Source organism: Cervus elaphus, chromosome 12, assembly GCF_910594005.1.
Source record: "Cervus elaphus chromosome 12, mCerEla1.1, whole genome shotgun sequence".
In the NCBI taxonomy this organism is placed as follows: domain Eukaryota; kingdom Metazoa; phylum Chordata; class Mammalia; order Artiodactyla; family Cervidae; genus Cervus; species Cervus elaphus.
This window is the reverse complement of record NC_057826.1, coordinates 78,328,315-78,350,590: the sequence shown is the minus strand read 5'-3', so window position 1 is coordinate 78,350,590 and position 22,276 is coordinate 78,328,315. Positions and strand designations below refer to the sequence as shown.

The 22,276-nt window shown below is 39.6% G+C and overlaps 1 protein-coding gene, 1 long non-coding RNA gene and 1 pseudogene across 2 annotated transcripts in view; 2 read left to right on the top strand and 1 right to left on the bottom strand.

Annotated features, from left to right (window-relative positions):
- Positions 1–1,044, bottom strand: LOC122705845 (olfactory receptor 49). The gene has a single exon (XM_043921115.1). The coding sequence runs from the start codon at positions 1,042–1,044 to the stop codon at positions 1–3; it is 1,044 nt and encodes a 347-aa protein (XP_043777050.1).
- A 6,827-nt stretch (positions 1,045–7,871) lies between these two features.
- Positions 7,872–8,590, top strand: LOC122704675 (annotated as a pseudogene).
- Positions 8,591–9,858: 1,268 nt separating this feature from the next.
- Positions 9,859–22,276, top strand: part of LOC122704678 — a 43,224-nt gene continuing 30,806 nt past the window's right edge. Inside the window, exons 1-2 of the long non-coding RNA XR_006343910.1 lie at positions 9,859–9,871; positions 14,664–14,740. This is a non-coding gene — a long non-coding RNA (uncharacterized LOC122704678). The remainder of the gene's footprint in view (positions 9,872–14,663; positions 14,741–22,276) is intronic.

Genomic DNA, 22,276 nt, shown 5'->3' with positions numbered 1-22,276 from the left:
TTAGAAGAGCTTGTTCACCTGCTCCCTAAACACCTGCTTCACCTGTTTGTTCCTCAGGGTGTAGATGAAGGGATTGAGCACTGGGGTCATCACAGTGTTGAGCAAGGCCACCACCTTGTTCCTGTCCTCCCCCTGGCCACCCTTGCCCGACCGGACATACATGAAGATGCAGCTGCCATAGAAGAGAGAGACGACAATGATGTGGGAGGAGCAGGTTGAGAAGGCTTTCTGCCTCTCCTTGGCTGAGGGGATGTGAAGGATGGTGTGGAGTATGTGGCCATAGCAGGTGGCCGTCACGGACAGAGTGCCCAGTAGGCTGATGTTGGCCAGGATAAATCCCAGAAGCTCGATCAGACTTGTGTCTGCACATACTAGTTCCAGGAGTGGAAAGCTGTCACAGAAGAAATGATCAATGATATTGGGACCACAGAATGGCTGCTGAAATATGATGGAACATGGAATGGCTATAAGAAGGAATCCCGTGATCCATGAAAAAAGAGCTAACTGGACACAGACCCTTTTGCTCATGATGGTGACATAACGCAAGGGGTTACATATGGCCACATACCTGTCAAAGGACATCACTGCCAGTAAGAAGAACTCTGTGGTGCCCAGGAAGAAATAGAGGAAAAGCTGGAGAAAGCAACCTGCTAGGGAGATGGTCCTCTTTCCAGTCAGGATGTTGGTCAGTGTCTTGGGGAAGATGACCGAGGTGAACCAGATCTCTAGGACAGCAAAGTTGCGGAGGAAGTAGTACATGGGGGTGTGGAGGCGCCTGTCCATGAGGGTGAGGACCACGATGAGGAGGTTCCCCAGCAGAGTGAGCAGGTAGGTCAGGAGGAGCCCCAGGAAGAGGAGCATCTGCAGCTCACAGGCGTCTGAGAGCCCCAGCAGGATGAACTCGGTGACAGTGGTGTGGTTCCCCTTGGCTCCTCTGGCCTCTGCTGGGAATGACCACTCAGAGGTGTGCGGCTTCAGGAGTCGTGATGTTCTGGGGATCTGAGGACACTTGGAATTTATAGGAAAAAGTGCTGAATGTACCATTTAGAGTTGTAGGAGTCCTTTTTTTGTTCTTTTTTTTTTTTGGAGAGCCTCTTTGAGGCTGCTGCTGCTAAATCACTTCAGTCGTGTCCGACTCTGTGCGACCCCATAGACGGCAGCCCACCAGGCTCCACCGTCCCTGGGATTCTCCAGGCAAGAACACCGGAGTGGGTTGCCATTTCCTTCTCCAGTGCATGAAAGTGAAAAGTGAAAGTGAGTCATGTCCGACTCTTAGCGACCCTATGGACTGCAGCCTAGAAGGCTCCTCCATCCATGAGATTTGCCAGGCAAGAGTACTGGAGTGGGTTGCCATTGCCTTCTCCGTTTGAGGCTCCCTGTCTCTTTTATTGCCCCTGGTGTTTCTACATGGTAGAGAGTGGTATTGCCAGGGATGCTAAGTAAACGTCCTATACCAAAAGTTATTCTTGCTTGCTTTTGTTAACTGAAATTTTACTTCTGTTCCTCAGCAATTCCTTTGCTCTGACTTTCACTACCTTTCACTACCTTTCATCTTATCTTTATCCTAATATTGGGTCTTCATTCATAAGTAGTCCCTATTTGAGGCTGACAAATATTTGAAGCTAGGAAAATAGCAAAATGGCTTAACTTAGCCATTCACTATACAGATCCATATCCTGGGTAAACTGATTATTCAAAGACACTCTATTGCTATTTCAGTATTACGTGAAAATGTGATGCCTTTCACTAGTATTTGGCTTAATAAAGAGACAAGAGGAAATCTGTGAGAGAAAAGCACAATCCTTACCAATCAAAAAGAGAATAATCCAAGTAACATATGCAGAAATAAAAATTTGTTAGTGGAAACAAAATTTGTTAATGGGAATTTGGTATTTATCCTAATGTGGACATTGGATTTGTCCTAATGTAATAGATCCATAGTCTCCTGATTACATATTCCCATGGGCTCAAGATACAATAGACCCTTTGTTTTTAAAAAAAATTTTAACTGTTTTATATACATAGGTTTCAGGACATGGCATTTCAGCTTGGAACCATCAGCTTTTCAAATCCTATTTATCCTTTAAGTCTCTCCTCAACGAGTGCTATCATTTTCATAAAGTCTTCTCTTTTGAATGCATGAGTCTCTGTATCCCTCATAATTTTATTGTATATCACAACTTTTATTGTGTTTTATAGTTGTTTTTCATCTTTGTATTTTATATAGCCCTTAGAACAAGTTTCTTGAAACAATCAGCTTTAATAAGCATGTATTGAATGAGAGAACAACACCTCAAATATCTGTGGGATGGATTTGGTGGTTTTTGACACACAGTAGATTGAGGATGTGTCACTTACGTGGCACTTCATGGAAGACAGAAATCCTGCTGTCATATGCCAAGTAGTCTGTTAAATTGGCCCATCTGAAGAGGATTTGCTTTTCCTCACGAGAAGGTGGAGATGTCTCCCCGCAAACATTCTCTAAGGAGTAACTCTCCATCTTTGAGATAGTCTGGAGTTTGAGCTAGTAAATAGAGGTCTGTTTGGATCTGCTAGAATGCTTCCAGTAGAAAACAAAACAAAAGCAAAACCCTTAACCTAAAAAACAGCTCTTTTTAAAAGTCTACCTCCCTACAAGTTTCCTTCCTTAAGCATTATCAACCACTCCCTTAATTATCAGACAGAACTGTAGCAACAATTATTTTTCTGTCACTGGAGAATAAGATTGGGATCCAGTTTAGGTACTTGGGATGAAGGAAATGCTAGGGGATATTAGTACAGAGGATGAAATGGTAAACTATATAAACTTTACCTTTCTTATGATTTTGCCTTCTCTTCAGCACAGGCTATGCTATTCAAAGTTATTCCAAAACTACTATTGTATCTAACATTGGTTTACAGGTATTAAAGAGCACAAAATAGTTGATCAGCCTCAGATAATATAACTAAGAGATCTTCACCAGGGGTTATTTCTAGGCTCAATATCATTTAGCTTCTCAGCAATTTGAGAAAGAGCTCTCTGTGGCCCAATCATGAGGTTCACAGGTGAGTCCAGTTGGTTGAAAAACTTACCCAACTCATTTTAGAAGAGAAGCAGGATCCAATATAAGTGTGATATCCAGACACATCATCAGGAGGTAATAGAATGAGTATCATTTAGGCGAAGTCCTGATGGAACATATTGGGAAAGAAATGGGAATAGAGACTTAGATGAAGAAGAATTGGCTGCGGGTAGAAGGAGAAAGCTCTGGGCTCATACTGAATCATGAAGTTAGCACAGATAAATCATGAAAAGACACTGTGATTAGCCCAAGGATATGTCTCACACACAGGGTGGCTAATAAACTTTTTATTTTTTCCCTACTTCAAATGGGAGGTCAACAGCTGGGTGGGGCAGTCTTCCAGATACAAAGGGAAGGGGCCCACTTCATGAGTTTGGGTATTTCTTCCTTTATCCTTCAGACTTGGTGACTGAACTGGGAGACTTGCCTGGCACCCTGAGAGCCTAGGCATGGCTGCACTATTCACCCAGACTATTCATTATTTTAAGTGTCAGTCATGCAGTACCCAGTAGGAAAGTCTCTATGGATGCCCTGGAGGTTTGTCCTGCCTCTCGATAGTTCTAGTAGATAGAAGGAGGGTGAGATCTCCTTCTAAGGAAAATCATTAAGAATTTCATGCAGACCTGATGCTCTCCAGAGCTTTGGGTTTTTCAAGGGGACAGGTACACAGAGCACAAGGCAGGACAGACAAATTTCCTCTATGTGAGTAACTTAATGGTTCTGCCTGGATGAACACTGGCTTGCCTAGCATTGACCTGGATGGTGGGACTGAAGCTACAGATGAGACCCAGTGTGTGTGTGCTCAATGTGCTAGAATACAGAAGATAAGTGCCAAGAAAAGCATGGTTTGGGGAAGTCACTGCTGCTCTGCCTTCTGTGCAAGGACAAAGTGGAGACTACCCTCTGGCCCAGGGTTAGGTTTCTTGCTGCCCTCTGAAAAGTGAAAGTGTTAGTTGCTCAGTTGTGTCCAACTCTTTGGGACCCCGTGGACTATAGCCCGCCAGGATCTTCTGTCCGTGGAATTCTCCTGGCAAGAATACTGGAGTGGGTTGCCATTTCCTTCTTCAGGGGATCTTCCCGCCCCAGGGATTGAACACAGGTCTCCTACATTGCAGAGAAGGCAATGGCAACCCACTCCAGTACTCTTGCCTGGGAAATCCCAGGGACGGAGGAGCCTGATAGGCTACAGTCCATGGGGGTCGCGAAGAGTCGGACACGACTGATGTGACTTAGCAGCAGCAGCAGCAGCTCCTGAATTATGGGCAGATTCTTTGCTGTCTGAGCCACCAGACAGCCCTCTAGGGAGGTTCCGATCAGGCTATCTAAAATTCAGTACTCACAGGCTTTCAGAAGATAACCTGGTTCACATGAGTGTGTCTTGAGCTTGCAGTATTGTCTATGTGCACTAAATGCAGATCTTAAACCGTTGGTATGAGACCCCTATCTCTCATGAATTTGATGGCATCCTTTAAGAACAACAATTCTTTTCCAAAGTATCCTGAAAAAAGTATCTGGCTTTTCCTGGGTGGGAGAATGATTTCCTTAACTTTGTCATCATTCAACTCACAGGATCTAATGAGGCCAGAATGTCTTGAAAATTTCCAAGTTCAGCAAGCTCATCCTGGGAAAAGCCTGGGAAGCGTTCAGTTACCATTTGGTGGAATCTTCCTTCATCCTCCTTTTGGACTAATTGAGGGTGATTTTGACGATAAAGACTTCTATTACATTCTCATGTTGGGCCAGTCTCTGTGAGATATTTCTCCTGTGGACAATGGGGCTCTATAAGACAGTGAATGAGCTACTCCTGGAATAAACACATCTCCTTGTGGAACTGACATAAGGGTTGGAAGATTTGGATGGCAGCTTTGTTTTCTTCAGGGATCTACTCTTATCCTAAGATTTATGGTCCCTGGGTTCCCTGGAGGATTAGTATAATGAGCCTCACTCAGCTTCTGCCCAACTCTCTTGGCTATTCCTTATTACAACTTTTCTAATAAAAGTTTCAGTTGTTTGTTCAAGTCAAGAATAATAGTTACTTTTAAAGTGATACATCTAATTATTATTCTGAAATTGAGGCTCCTGTCTAACATTAGATAGTCCTATTATTACAGGGATGTGAGGAGCCATCACAAGCAATGTAGAACTTTGACATTTCCTTGGTGGTCCAGTGGCTAAGACTGTGCGTCCAACGCAGGAGGCCTGAGTTTGATCCCTGGTTGAGGAACGAGAATCCCACATGCCACAACTAAGATTCCATGCAGCTGAATAAAGAAAAATATTAAATATTGAAAAAAAAGCCAAAGTGAGAGTATAGAGGGCCCAACCTGTTGATGGGAATTTTGGCAAATCACGTTGTAGAAAAGTATTTGGGATGAGAGATATAGTTCTGGCCATATTTAGAAATACAATCTGCCATGTGCAAGTAATATTGCCTATTTTGTGAGGCTCTGTGAGTATCAAATGAGAAATGTTCTTAGTATAGGACTTAATCAGCACTTAAGTACTGATTTAATTGCTTAAATCAAGTGCTTCAATATTGATTAAGCACTTAATCAACACTTAAGTAGTTAATCAGTAATTAGTGTAGTTCCTGGTGCATTGGAAAGGCTCAGTGTTACCATAATTATTACTTGAACCTTTGGACTGTTTGGATGGTTTTTGATTTTCTGAATTCTGGTTCTTAGAGAAATCTGATTAAGAGTAGACAAAGTGGAAAAAAAAATACAAGTGAAATTGAGTAAAAGTGTATTGTGGTTACCTTTTAAATGTCTTCTTGTCACTTTAAAAATTCTGAAGTTGGGAATTTCCTGGTGGTTCAAAGGTTAGGACTCTGTCCTTCCAGTGCAAGGGACACGGGTTCAGCCCCTGGTGGAGGAATTAAGATCCCACATGCCGGAAGGCCAAAAAAGAAAAGAAGAAAAATTCTGAAATACAGGGCAGCCTGATGTGGAACTAAGATGTCCCAAACCAGGGGGAAATGCTTTGTGACCCGCTTACTTCGTGACCCTCTTACTTGCTTTGAAGTGGTGAAGATGCTCTGGATCCGAACTTGCACTAGAACATGAGCACCCATTGCTTTTGGCTTTATTTTCTGTGTTAAATCTGTTGCAATGAAATCATTATAAACTTCCTTATCAAGGCTTGCACAACTGTTCTTTATGACTGGAAAAGTCATAGATTTTCAGATTTTTGAAATTTAGCAGCAGTAACTTTGGCTTCCCAAAGCGTTTTGAGATGAACATGGAGACAATGAACAACTGCCGACAAACTCAGCTTGTGCTTTGTTGTCAACTGTGATAACTTAAATTCCCCTCTCCTTGGCTCTGAAATCCATGTCACAGCTGCACTAGGTACCAGGCACATGATGTTCTTTTTGTCTGTTTTTAGCTATGAAATTTTGTTCTTTTTATCAATGTGGACAAAGAAGGACATCTTTGTACCTCAGCACTTTGATTTGAAGGTGATGTCAAACAGATTTTGATGCAAATAAAATATTAAGTTGTGCCAAGAATTACAAAGAGAATCATGTAACCTTGTTTCAGTTCAGAAAAATGTGGAATGAATTAGGGAAAAATATATTAAAATAACATTATTGGTTTCCTTTTGCTACAGTATAGTTTATGTTCCTCCTAGGAAATTTTAGAAAAGCCAAGCAAAGAGAGAAAAATAAAAATCCACCTGCATTCTTATCACCTGGATAAAATAATTATTCACATTTTAGAATAAGCATTTTTGCATATATACATTTATATACACCACAGATTTTTTAAAAAATTGGTCATGATGCACATGTTATTTAGCATTTGGATTTGTTTAAATAAAAAAACTTGATAGAGGGACTTCCCTAGTGGTCCAGTGGCTAAGACTCTGTGCTGGCAATGCAGGAGGCCAGGGTTCCATCCCCAGTTAGGGAACTAGATTCCACATGCTCCAACTAAGAGTTTGCATGTTGCAACTGAAAAAAGAGTTTGAATGCTGCAACTAAAACAACAAATAAGCAAACAAAAACAAAACAAATAATAAAATGTGGAGGTCTTTCCATGTCAGTAAATACATAAAATCAATTTAAATTATTTTAATCAGTTTCCTAATTGTCTCTCTGCATTTAGATTGTTTCCCATTCCCACAATTATAAAGTGTGTACTTGTACAGATATTTAAAAATTTGTTTAAAAAATTATAGAGGTAGTATACATTTAAAAATTCAAATATTATAGAGAATTATAAAATGAAAGGTAAAAAGTTTTCTTTCCTCTTCCTCTACTTCAGTTAAAAACAAGCATCTGATAATTCTTTCTTACTGGGATTGTTCACATGATTATTATTTTAGCTTTAACTAAAGCCTTTGGTTAATTATATCTTTAATTAATATTTCTGTCTTTAGTAATATCTCTGTCTTTTTCTTTGGTTCATCATCTTTTAATAGTGTCCTGGGCTATATTCTCAAAGATGAGGAATTTATCACCGCTGCAGTACCTCCCACTTCCCTAACCCCTCCAACTCCAGAATGCAGTAGTAACATTTTTATGTAGTTAACAATATACAGTATAATTGAGTCTCTATTCTTGTTGTCAACTTTAGTGTTCCTAGAAATTCTGTAATCAAAGGTTAATAAATTGATTATCCTTCCATCTCTCTTTCCTAATATTTATAGCTATATTGTAATTTTTTATTGACAAGATTTATAACATTCCAGTTCTGTGCTATAACTCCAATTAAGTCTTCATATCTCATCTCTAGGTTAATTTTAGAAATGGAAAATCAATAAGCAAAAATAGGGAGGAGCCCCCACAGAGGCCATACTAAAGCCAAAATGGCTGCCCCAAGGAAGCCCGCACCGCGCAGCCAGTGAGGTCTGGCTAACAAGCTTCTGCGGGAAAGCGGGCGGGGGATTCTAGGAAGAGCCGTCTCCAGGACCATCGCCCCCCGAGCCGCACAGGTTCTGGTTACAGCCGCCCCTTGCCATATCTTTTGAATTATACTTGGAAAAATAGTGGCCAGAGGAAAAAAAATGATAAAATTTTTCCTCATGGTGAATAAACAAGGGCAGACCCGACTTTCTAAGTACTATGAACATGTGGAGATTAATAAGCGTACGCTTCTGGAAACAGAAGTCATAAAGAGCTGTCTCTCTCGATCCGATGAACAGTGCTCCTTCATTGAATATACGGACTTTAAGCTGATATACCGGCAGTACGCAGCTCTCTTCATTGTGGTTGGAGTTAATGACAGAAGGAGACGGCCATTTATGAATTCATGCATAACTTCGTGCAAGTTTTAGATGACTACTTCAGCCGAGTGAGTGAACTAGATATAATGTTTAATTTGGACAAAGTACACATCATTTTGGATGAGATGGTATTAAATGGCTGCATTGTGGAAACAAATCGGGCAAGAATTCTTGCCCCTCTGCTAATTCTTGATAAGATGTCAGACAGCTGAAAACAGAGAGGCTCTGCCAGACAACATCGACTCAAAGGAAATGAGAAGACCATGGAGTACCTCTCAACATCGCTAACCCACAAGAACCTGGAAGACCAAACATCTCAAAACAGGCTATCCTTCCAAAGACTTAAACAGGGGTTTTCCACAGTTCCTAAAAGGAAAACAAAAGTGTATTTTAAAATATGATGTACAAAGAAAAAATTTCTCTAAACAGAAAGACAAGTTTTATTTTCTAACCATAAGCATTTTTTTTTTCCCCTCACTTGTTTAGATTTTGAGTAATACTAAGGGAAACTTTTTGGTCTCTGCTTGACTTTGCAAAGAGACAAATTCAGGAATAGCACCACTGGGTGGGAAGAAAATGTGGGAGCTCTCCGTTGGCCAATAAACTGTTAAAATTAACTTGAAAAAAAAATAAGCAAAAATATTTTTCATGTGATTAGATAAATACTGTTATAAGAGTTTGATTCAACCCAAAGAAAGAAATGTAATTCATGTCATTAAAACTTTGTTGCTAGAAAGAAAATCCTTCAAATGTTAAAGTCTAATCAAGGATGGATCCAAGTTTTGTAGGTCTTGAATCTTATACAACTGGGGAGCTGTATTTCAAGAGAAGAAATACAAATTTACAAATACACGCAGTTAAGGGCTATCCCTTGGCCTTGGAATGGTCTTTAGTGAGTGAGAAGCCCTGAAGCTTATTATTATTAGTTTCCTAGAAAACCTGTCTCTAGCAGATCCTTTTCAACTTCTTTTCAGAATCACTTCTCATAAGTCACATTCAGCTGCTGCCATATATCTAGTGTCTATCCTGTGTATCCCCTTTCTTGGCTCCCTTTTCATTTTGCTAGAATCTTTTTCTAGCATTTTATTTCACAAAAACCCCATGGCACACTATACTCTGAGTGCTTGTTTGTTGCATATGCAATTATTTTGCCCAAACTTGTTTGATTTGGGGGACTTGATTTGGGTTGATTGTTTAGAAATTTAAGTTCAAAATTGTTTTCCCAACTTGGAGGATAAATGAGAAACTAACAGAAATGATCATTACCTTTGGGGACAGATAAGTGGAGAATGGAGCAAATAGGGATGAGAGTGAGACTCTAAACACTTTTTTAATATAGTTTCATTCTTTTACCAAGTAAAAGTATTATTTATAAAAATTTGAGTAATATAAACATTCCAACCTTTCCCTATCCTCAAAAGTTTGAAATATTATCCAATTGTCTTTGAGCATTAAGTGTTGATGAGAAGTTTGGTGGCATTCTTTTTTTGAAATTTGTTTATTTATTTATTTAGGCCACTTTGAGCAGCATGCAGGATCTTAGTTCCTGGACCAGGGATCGAACTTGTGTTCCGTGCAATGTAAGTAGGGGGTCTTAAGCACTGAACTGCCAAGGAAGTCCTTGGTGCCATCCTTATCCTTGTTTCTTCTTATCCTTGTTTCTTTCTCACTCCCTCTCTCAGAATTTTCAGGATTTTTCTCTACTCTTGGAGTTCCTAAATTTTACTAGATTGAGCCTAGGAGTGGGTCTTTTAAAAATTAACTTTGTTTGCTTCTACATAGATTATTTAAAAATGAAGATTTCATGAAGTTTGGGGAGAGTCTCTTCTGCTATTTCTTAGATTATTTCTTTTCTGCCATTGTCTCTGTTTGAAACTTCTCTTAGATCTTTGACTTTTGGATCCATCTTCCATGTGGTTTTTTTTCCTTATTTTTGAATTATTTACCTTTAGTTTCCACTATAGGACATTAAATATGATTTCTTATTACCTTATTTTCATTTTATTATTCACACAGTTCAGTGTAATTTTTTGACATTTGTATTTTTAATGTTCCAAAATATTTTTTTTCTCTGATTGCTCCTTTTTCCTTACAGACTATATGCTTTAATGAGAGTCATACCCACTCAATCATTTTGAGTACTTCATGAATTTGGGGGTGGGTGCTCTTCTGCATGGCTTGTGGGATCTTATTTATCCAACCTGGGATTGAACCTGGGTCTTCAGCACTGAGCATGCAGAGCCCTAACTACTGGACTTCCCAAATATTGCATAAATTAGAAAAAATTTTTAGTTTCCTAATCACCTCAGGTTTCTCTGATGTTTGTTGCCCATTTGTTCATCTTGTGCCTCTTTCTTCATGCTATTGATTTTTATTCAAATATTTGGTGGTACTTGAGAATCCAATTATATTTATGAACAAACACTGTTAAATAAAGGTATCTGGTGTGGGTTTTTCTCCTGAGAGGAGTAGGTCACTTGAATGAGAAAGCCAACTGTTGGCTCTGTGTAAGCTGGCTAGGTTTATGAAGAGGTGGACTTCTCTCTAGGGTGGGAAGGTATAAACTAGGCAGACCAGTGGCAGCCGAGTGGGGCTTCCCAGGGGGCAGAGTGGTAAAGAATCCACCTGCCAGAGCTGGAGATGCAGGAGACCTGGGTTCAGTCCCTGGGTCAGGAAGATCCCTTGGAGGAGGAAATGGCAGCCCACTCCAGTATTCTTGCCTGGGAAATCCTGTGGATAGAGGAGCTGGTGGGCTACAGTTCATGGGGTCACAAAATGACTAAGCAGGCATGCACACATGTGGTTGCCTGAGTGGTCCAGTTACATTTTGAAGACTGGAAAGGTAATTAAAGATTCAGTAGTAAAAAGGGTCAGAACCAGATAGATTCACAGCTCTATTTTGACTAACATTTCAAGACAAGATAATCTCAATGTTATTTAAACTATTTAAGGTCATAGAAAAAGATGGAAATTTCTATGATTCCTTTTGAGAAGCCAACATAACTTTAACCTAAAACTTAAAAATTAGGGAAAAGAATATAGAACAAGCTTGCTTTTGAATATAGGAAGAAAATCTCTAAATTAAATACTAGTAAGTAAAATCTGGTATTTATCAAAAGGATAATAAATAATGTCTAGAAAAGTTTATTTTAGAAATACAGGTGTGTTCAATATCAGAAAATCTAGCAACATAAGCTAGAACAATAAAAAATTAAGTAAAAAATGATATGATCATATCAATAGATGCTGAAAACTCTTCTGATAAAATTTAGCAGTATTCTTAATTTAAAAACTCTATACAAACAGGGACAAAAGCAGATTTTTAAAATATAACAAAAACCAATTACCAAACATGCCAGTAGAGCTAATTGAAATATGATTTCAATTAAAATTAGGAACCAGATAAGAATGCTTGCTATTGACATTATTATTTCTAGCAAATACAATCACACAAAATGAAATAGCTGGTCAAGGCATTGGAAAAGAAGAGATAAACATAAGCTGGTGATATGACTGCATAAAACCCCAGAGATTTAGTACTATATCACTGTAGTTAATAAAGAATAAGCCAATAGGAAAAATAATGTTTTCATAGCAAGAACTATAACAATAAAAACTATAAAATACTTGTTTTAAACAAGAAAAGGAACATCTTTATGAAGAAAATTATTTTATACAAAACCCGAACAACTGGAAAGACATACCATACTCTTGGGAAGCCTTGATATTAAAAAAGTTGATTCTTTCAAAAGTAAACCCAGAGACTTTCCTGGTGGTCCAATGGCTAAGACTCTGAACTCTCAGTGCAGGGGCCTGGGTTCGATCCCTGGTCAGGGAGCTGGATCCCACATGCCTCAACTAAAGATTCCACATGCTACAACTAAGGCCCAGTGCAGACAAATAAATATTTTTTAAAAAGTTAATCCAATGTCATTTTAATTGGAATACTAACTTAGGACTTCCCTGGTAGTGCAGTGGATAGGAATCTGCCTGCCAATGCAGGGGATGTGGATTGAATCCCTGGTTTGGAAAGATTCCACATGACTCAGAGCAACTAAGCCCAAGCATGACAACTACTGAAGCCCGTGAGTTCTAGGGCTCTTGACTGAGCCTGAATGCTGCAACCACCGAGCCTGAGCTCTAGAGCCCGTGAAACTACTGAGCCCTTATGTCTCAACTACCAAATGCCTGTGTGCCTAGGCCTGTGCTCTGCGACAAGAGAAGCCATCGCAATGAGAAGCCCAGGCACCAGAACCAAACAAAGAGTAACTCCTGCTCACTGCAACAAGAGAAAGCCCTCACAAAGCAGTGAACACCCAGTGCAGCAGAAAATAAATAAAGAATACTAACCTGTGTGTAGGTGTGTGTATATGAATAAAACAAACAACATGTAACTAAAAGAATAAGTGCCTTACAATAGGGAAGAAATTTTTTGTGAGAGGAAATGTTAAAAACTAGCAATGATCTGCTTGCCTTACTACGTATCAGAATGGACTTCAAAGCTCCATAGCAAATCAGCATGACAGACACATAGAGTAGGAAGTAGATTGGTGGAAATTGAATGAAATATCCAAATTAGAGTCCATTGTGTGTGAGAACTTAAAACATATGAAAAATGGACTTCCCCGGTGGTACAGTGGATAAGAATCCACGTGCCAGTGCAGGGGGCAGGGGTTCCATCCCTGGTCCAGGAAGATTCCACAGGCCTTGGAGCAACTAAGCCTGTGTGCCACAACTATTGAAGCTCCAGGGCTCTTGAGCCGCTACTACTGAGCCCAGGTGCTGGAGCTACTGAAGCCTGTGCACCCAGAGCCTGTGGTCCACAATGAGGGGAGCCCCCGCAGTGAGAAGCCCGTGCACCGCAACAAGGAGTAGCCCCCACTCACCGCAACTAGAGAAAACCTATGCGTGGCAATGAAGACCCAACGCAGCAAAAAAAAAAAAAGGGTAAAACCACTAAAAAATATATATGAAAGGTATTGCAATCAAATGAAATGGGAAAATGAGACTTTTATTATTTATGTATTTATTTATTTCTACTGTGGGAAGATTGTATTAGTATTACTGTGTTGAGTGCTGTGGATGACTGGGATATGGTAGAAACAATGGGATTTTTGAATTACAGTTTTCTACATCAAACCACCAAAAGTTGCAAGTAATACATGAGTTTAGTAATTTCATGATACAAAAGCAATAAACAAAAATCAGCTGAGTTTCTATACACTAATAAAGAAGTATCAGAAAAATTAAGAAAACAGCACATTTACAATTGCATTAAAAAGAACAAATACCTAGGTATGAATTTAACCAATGATGTGAAAGACCTGCACAATGAAAACTGTAAGACACTTCAATAAAGAAACTGAAGAAGAAACAAATAGAAAAATATCCTGAGAACTTGCCTGGTGGTCCAGAGGCTAAGACTCCCCACTCCCAATGCAGGGGACCTAGGGTCAATCTCTGGTCAGGGAACTAGATGCCACATGCTGCAAGTGAAAAAAAGATCCTGTGTATTGCAACTAATACCCAACACAGTCAAGTAAATAAATACATAAATAAAAATCAATATTAAAAAGAAAAATATTCTATAATCAGGCATTGGAAGAATATTGTTAAGATGTTCCTCCAGTTAAAGCACCTTACACATTCGATTCAATCTCTAACACAATTAAAATGGCATTTTTCACATTTTTCACAAAACAGAACTAACAATTCTGTCATGTGTGAGGAACCAAAAAGGACCCCCAAAAGGCAAAGTGATCTTAAAAAAGGAGAGCACAGCTGGAGTCAACCGGCTGACTTCAAACTAAACTATGAAACTACAGGAATCAGAAAAGTATGGATTTGGCACAAAAACAGGCACACGCACCAAAGCAATAAAACAGAGAACACAGAAATAAACATGTGTATGTGATCAATTAATTTAAGAAAGCTGCCAAAGACATACACTGGGGAAAGTCTTCTCAATAAATGATATCAAGGAAAGTAGGTACCACATACCAAAGACCCTGGAAACTGTCTATGCCACAAACAAAACTACCTGAAATCCAGAATATTCTTTATTGCTCCCTTCCTTTGCTGGCTCCTCTGAAAATGGACCCCTTCTTAGCAGTCAGCCACGTACAAGAAGCTTCTCCCCACTTTTTCTTCAGCTTTTACTGCCAAGGTGGCATGTCCCAGTGGGTTCTGAAAACACTGGGCTTCTGTCTGCATGGACGAGGCTTGGTGTTGTCCAGAAGCTGAAGCTCCAGTATATTTTGAGGAGACTGACCTTTCATCACTGTGGACTTGGCCAGGTATTGTCCTGAAGCCAACACCCTGCAAATCCCAGATCTAGTCCATCCTAAGTTGTGATGCTAATTGGCCTTTCAGGAATCCACATGTTATTAAGAGACAGCGTGAGAAGATTACAGAAGGAGCGACCATGGCTGGGATGCTTGGATAACCAGGTATGCAGCCCCTAGAGCCCTGGTTCCACCCTGGGTGGGGTTGGAATGTTGGGGCATCCTCTCCTCAGGCTCCAGGGTAGCTCAGGACTGCAGAGTTCTGGCTCTGTGGGGGCCTGGGCTCCATTCCTGCTTTATATCAGTTTCCCCCCAACAGGATTCCTTTGATAGGTGTTGATGGCACACAGATGGCTATTCATGTGGAAGACATAAGCTTTTTTTGTAAACAAAGACTTTGTGGCTCTAGAAAGACAATTTCCTCTGTCTTGGTTATTTTGTTTTTAATTGAGACTTGTGGAATTGAGACACAATTTTATTTTTCTTATAGCTTTTCATTTTGACATAACTTTTGATTTGCAGTTGTGAGGAATTCCCGTATGTCCTTCACCCAGATTCCCTATATGTTAACAATGTACCACATTTACTTTATCTTTTTCTCTCTTGATATATTTCTCTTAGCATAAGTTTAATAATAACTTCTTAATATTTTTACTACTAATATTATATATTAATATATGATACTAATAGTATATATAATCTAATACAGCATAGTAAGCTTAGTGCATTAGATAGCCTCTCAGATTTTCTGTCCATATTTCTCTGATCATCTTGATAAATTTTATAACATAACCTAACATACTTTGCAACTTGCTGATGTTCCCCTAAGACTTCTAAAATCTAGATCCTCATCCTCATTCTCCCTCTTTTTTCTCCTACGATTTACTTGAATGAACTGGTCGTTTGACCTATAGCATGCCCACAGCCTCTGCTTACTGTTTGCATCCTTGTGGTGCTGTGCAACCCATTCCTCTGCCCCTCTGTGTTCCCTGAAGCCTGGTTTATTCAGTGTAGAAGCTTGATCAGATTCAGGTTTGATTTTCTTGGCAAGAATATTTCATAAGGTTGGATTCTAATTCTTTCATACTTTCTTTACTTAGCAGCTGGAATACTTCCACAAGGAGATTATTATCAACTATTTCATCATCCTGTCTAGATAGTTACTTTTGCAGAAAGGAGTCAGTGAATTCTGGTACCAGCGTCAGTAATTAAAAGTCATATGGGCTTGTTATAATTTATGAAGAACCGCATCTGAATATCAAGCAGGATTCATTGGGAGATCAGATTTACTGGAAGTGATTCACAAATATCATTATTAGGCTATTATTATCTCCTTCACTTAGCTGTGCCTCATGACTTCTGTTTAATTAAACCCTGTTCATGATTTTTGATAAACTTTAAGGTATTCATTTAAAATGAGTAATAATGTAACAGTGAATCACATTTACTTATTTACTTTTATACTGAAGAGCAGGAGAGCAACAGAGAAATTTGTCACTTTTGTTTGAGAACACAGTTAAATTTATTCTTATCTGACTCTTTCCCTATGGTTGATTAACCAGTTGTGTTTAATTTTGAAAGCTTATAAAATTGAGTTTCTTATCAGCACAAAACAAGGCATTTTATAATACAGCATCTGAAGTTAAAAGTCTTTTAGGTCCAAGGAGATTATTTTTACAGTTTTTCATTAGAGCTGACTTTCTGTAGTTGAAAACTACATTTCCAAGACCAGAAAAACTAGTATTCTGGATGGAATCTAGATTTTGTACATGTAGAAAGTACAACTGGAGCTCCGTTATGTGGGGTGGAGTGGCAGGGCATGAGATAATGGGGTTCCCAGCAGATGGTGTCATTTTTCCTGATCCCGCAACTTCCTGCAGCAGAATTGCGGTGCACCCCATCACAGCGAGGGGTTTCCCAGGTGGCGCTAGTGGTAAAGAATCCGCCGGCCAATGCAGAAGGTATGAGACATGAGACATGGGTTCGCTTCCTGGGTGGGGAAGATCCCCTGGAGGAGGAAATGGCAACCCACTCCAGTATTCTTGCCTGTAGAATCCTGTGAACAGAGGAGCCTGGCGGGCTACAGTTCATGGGGTTGCAAAGGGTTGGACACGACTGAAGTGACTTAGCACACACACAATCACAGCAGAGGTAGTCTGACTAAGGGTTCCTTGGAATTCTGCTTTGGTCCTGTTCCTCCAGCCCTACCAGTGACATTGTGAACCACACACAGAAAATCACCTTCTACTTATATCAATTTGAATGATTTCTGTTATCTGTAACCTATTTCTCATTAACAATAAAGCAACAACAATGATTTTTGTGTATTGTTTTTGTATTGAGCCATCTTACTCTATTGGCAGTAATAATTTTTCAGTAATTCTCTGGAAGTTCCTAGTTAAAAATTGTTCAGTTTTCAACTTCTCTTTGCTATTTCCTTCTTCATTTCTCTTGAATATTTGCACCTTATACTGGTAGGCAATGATGAACATTTTGTTGTTTTTCTAACTTTAGTGGGAAAGTTTTTTTTATCTTTCCCAACTGAAAATAATTCTGACTTTGGAGATTACAGATATATAACATTATGAAGATATTCATCTTTTCCCATTTTATTAAGAACTTCTAACCTAAAAACATTAAGAATGTAAATTGATTTTTAGAAAAAATTTTTTCCAACATCTATGGAAATGATTATGTTTCTCTTTTTCCTATTCATATGGTGAATTATATTAATAGATTTCCTAATATTGTATCATCCTGCATTCCTTGAAAAAATTACACTTGGTTATGGTATCTTATTTTTTTTACTGCTTCACTGGATTCTTATTGCAAATATATTGTGATTTTTGCACTGATATTCAAAAGTGGGTAGTTTTCCTTTTCTGTACTATTTTTTTTTTTTTTTCAGTTTTCCTACTGATGCAATGCTTGCTTTATGAAATAGCTAGAAAGATTTCCTTATTTTCTGTGCTTAGTTCTGAAACAGAGCAGGACCATATGGTCCTTGCCCCTCTATCATGTTCTCTGCCTGCCTTTTGCTTGTGGAAAACTTTAATAATAGAATAAGTTTAATCAGAGAAGTAAGAAATGTGGAAACAAAGGAAAACAGTCTAAGGAGATCAAACAATGATAATGTAGTCATCAAGCATAATCAAGCACCTTTAGTTCTTTCTCAAGGGCTGTAGATAAATATTCTGAGCCATGTCCTGTGAGCTGTCTTATAGACACTAAAACACCAGGTGGAAAAGTTAACTGCATGATACCCAGGACTCGAGTTATCACAATTCCAAGAATTGATCACAAAGAAATGGGAACAAATGGACCCGGAACTGAAGACTAACTGTACCTAAAACAACCAAGATAATGCTAGTCAGACCACTAATAACCAATTTGAAGAAGACTGTTAGAGATGACTGTGCTGTTTCTGCATGTTGCCCACCCCACCCCCACTCTGCCTTAAATACCCTCACCCCCTACTTGGGGGGCGGGGCAGGGGACTGAGTCGACCTTTGGACAAGCGTCTGCCACCCTCTCCCACCAGTTGCCGGTGTCTGAAATAAAGCAAACTTTCCTTTCCACCAACCTGGCTTGCTTATTTGCTTTTGAGCAGCGGATTCCCCATGCATACCTTTAAATTATCTGCTGGTGATTTTGGGGAGAGAGTGTGTCGAGGGTAAATGACAGCTTTCTTTATTCTATGTTACTCTGTGCTACTTGGTGTATTTAGATTTTCCATCTTTTCTAGGGTCAGTTTTGATCCATTTCATACAAGTTTTCAAATATATTTGCATATATGTGAGCAAAACCAAATATATATATATCTTTATACACACACACACATATATATTTCTGCTGTGTCTGGTTATTTCTTCCTTTCCTATTTGGTGTGTTTGTGCTTTCTCCTTTTAAAAACAGTTAGGCTCACTAACAGTTAATCTATTAGTTGATTTTCAAAAATCAGTTCTTGTATTTGCTGTTTCAAGTTATAAAAATTCACTATTTTGTGATTTTCTCTATATTAATTTCTTCCTTCTAACATTTCTTCCTAATATATTCTTTTGCATCCTCAATTCAGTGATTTTTGTTCTTTCTTGTTTATTAACATAAGCATTTTAGACTATGACGTTTCTCTTGGTGTTTAACTATATAATTTCATATGTGAGGTAATAGTAATAGTGGTGAATAAATCAGCCTCTCATGAAAACAGTTTACAACTATGTATGAACACACAGTCTTCTGAAAACAAACATTTTACACACATATGGTTTCCTATAACAAATATTTTCAATTTCAGTGTTATAAGACAATGATCCATGGAAGTATTAAAAAAAAATCTTTCAGTAGAGACTTCCCTGGAGGTCCAATGATTAAGACCCTGAGCTTCCACTTCAGGGAGCAAAGAGTTCAATCCCTGGTCAGGAAGCTAGGATCCTGTATGTCATGTGGTGTGGCTAAAAAATAATTGAAAGAGGGAAAAAAATCTTTCAGTACTGTGGGGATGCTCCTTGGTCTTTTTAGTTGACTGATCCAGACAAATGGTCAATTCTGCAAGCACAAGGTCCAGAAAAAAAGTAGATTTCACTAAATTTTTGAGTAACTTATATGTAAGTATTTTTGCTATTTTCTATCTAATAATATTCAGTGGTTGGTTTATGACTCTGCTTTCTTAAAGCCTCTGTGTCAGTGGTCTCCCTTTCTTTCAAGGCAATTTGTTACATTGTTAACTAAGGGTTATAGCTTTTGTCTTCGGTCATAATTTCTAACCAAGATCAAATTAGTGCATATCAAGCGTATATTTTTCTGATTTCAGTGTTAGAATTATTTTACTATTTCACCATTGAGTATAGTCATTAATTAGGTTTCTTGTGAATATTTGAAACTTTTTCCGGTCCTTAGGAATTTCATTTATCCTTTGAAGCATAGATGCTCACTAAGAGTTGAAAAATTGCATCAGGTGGTGGGTTTGGGTGTTCATTGCACTATGTTTTTTAATGCTTTCCTGTGTATTTAAATATTTTCATAGTAAAAAGCTGGAAAAAGTCAGATCTGTTTATATAATTATGAGACATCTAGGAATGCTTCAGAAATGATAAAAGAAGAAAGTCAGTCAGTCATGTGAAAGGACACAGTAGCTGTTTGAATTAAAAGCAGACAGTGACTCTCTGTTGTTTTTCCTCATGGACAGCGGAAATTGCTCGTGTGTGACAGGAAGTAGGTCAGGAGTACAGGAGGGTATGACTTTGTAGGAGACTATGCAGCTACTTCCCCTTGCTTGTCTTTAAGAGCTACAGGTGTAGCGTGGTGCAAGTGAGATGGCTATCCCTTTGGCTGGAGGCAGGAGACAGTGGACTGGTTTCTCAAACAGATCTAGGAGCAGCTGCAACTCACAGCACTGTGCAGGGTTAGTAGGATGGTGTCCAGTAGGCTTCCCAGGTGGCGCTAGTGGTAAAGAACTCAACTGCCAATGCAGGACATGTAAGAGATGTGGGTTCAAAGCCCTGGGTCGGGAAGATCCCCTGGAGGAGAGCATGGCACCCCACTCCAGTATTTTTGCGTGGAAAATACCATGGACAGAGGAGCCTGGCGGGCTACAGTCCATAGGGTTACAAAGAGTCGGACATGACCAAAACAACTTAGCACACATGTCCAGGTATAAATTAGGTTCTGCCTATACAGTGGACCTGATGAACTCCGTAGGTTCCCTCTGTGGTAAAGGCTCTGCCTTGCATCTTGCCCAGAGCAATTCCATTAGAACTTTGAGCACAAGGCAGGGAGGGGCCCTGGAGTTCATAGAGCCCAGGTTATTACTCTTCTGGGAACGGTCAGTTCATGCCAACCTAGCACTTAACAAAAGTAGGGGATTTTCCATCAGAGAAACAGACTTTAAGACATTGGTCAGGCAAATTTCCCTGATAGTAAAAAGTCATGCACACAAAAAAGAGTTGGTACCCACTATATCCAGAGCCATACTGAGACTATTCAGACTTTAGGGTCGTTTCCAGAGTGCCATGCATGATAACATCTAGGGGAGTGGGTTCTGGATTCTGACCTGAATTTAAATCCTGACTCTTCCATCCATATGTAACTTTGGAAACAAGTGCCTTATTAGTCTCTGTGCCTCCATCTTCTTGGTGGATTGGGTATCATGATAACAGCACCTAACTCACAGGGTCTGCTTGGAGGATTCAAGGAAATGTGTAAAGCGCGTGGAACAGCACATAGTAAATGTTCAGTTAATGTTCACTTGTATTATTTAGCCTAGTTGTGTTGCATCCTCTTTGACAAGCCTCATGCTCTTCATTTTGTGGTCACTTGGCTACCTTAAACAGAACAAGTTACCTCAGGGCTGAGAAACAGCTACTCTTGGATCTTCCTGGTCACCCAGCTGCAGACAGTTTCCAGACTCTCAGGAGCTTCTTGCCTTTTTAGGTTCATCAAAACCATTACATTCTCCAGACAGAAAAGGAGATATATCGTATGACATCCCTTATAGGCTTTCCTGGTGGCTCAGATGGTAAAGAATCTGCCTGCAATGCAGGAGACCTGGGTTTGATCCCTTCGTTGGGAAGATCCCCTAGAGGGCATGGCGCACTCCAATATTCTTGCCTGGAGAATCCCCATGGACAGAGAAGCCTGAAGGGGTCCATGGGGTTGCAAAGAAGCAGACATGAGAGATTAAGCACAACATAGCACATGGATGGAATCTAAAAAGAAATTATACAAATGAACTTACTTACAAAACAGAGACTCACAGACTTAGAAAACGAAGTTATATGGTTGCTGGGGAAAAGGACTAGTTAGGGACTTTGGGAAGGTCGTGTACACACAGCTGTATTTACAACGGATAACCAACAAGGAGTTACTGTATAGCACATGGAACTCTGCTCAATGTTTTGTGCCAGCCTGGATGGCAGGGAGTTTGGGGGAGGATGGATAAATGTATATTTATGGCTGAATCCCTTCACTGTTCACCTGAAACTGCCACAACATTGTTAATTGGCTTTACCTCAATACAAAAGAAAAAATTGAGAGCTTGGAAAAACAAACCAAAACAAACCAAAACTTTACATTCTCAGCTGAGAGGACTCTGACCCTTGCTCTTGGGTTCTGTGGGAGAGGGAGCAAGTGCACCATCCCATGGCAATGGCCTTGGAGTCTGTCCTCCTGTCTTTTCCTTCTGAGCTATAGGTGTAATTGTGGGTCATGAGATTCACTTAGCACAACCACAGATGGCCCCAGGGGTCCTGCTAGATTATCCTTCATCTACATTCAGGAATAATATCCCTAAAAAGGCCTTGGTATAAGCCATTTTGGGGGAGACTGTGACTCCATGTGTCTGTAGTACATAGATGTGTTTGGATGGTTTCCCAATATCTATGGAATTTTGAAACTTGGAACCCTAAGTGCTGATTCACTGAGGGAAACTTTTCCCTCTCTGGAGCGATGGTGTGAGGTTTCTCTGGAGACTCATTATAGCACTCTGATAACAAGGCCCCAGCTACCTCAAATCCCTTGGCTGTTGACTGCTCTAACTTTAAAGCTGGAACTTTGCCCTTTCATCCTCCTGTTGCAGAGCATAGTGACTTTGGAAAAGCTGAATGAGTCTGGTTGAGAGAGTGAGGGAAAAATGGTAGGCAAGGCCCTTCCAAGGGCTGGAGCAGTGGGGTTATGAGCATGGGCATTGTGTGACTGTGATGGGCA

What these genes read in the sequence shown, in the direction of transcription:
- LOC122705845 (XM_043921115.1), bottom strand. Translation starts at nt 1,044, where the DNA reads ATGGTACATTCAGCACTTTTTCCTATAAATTCCAAGTGTCCTCAGATC.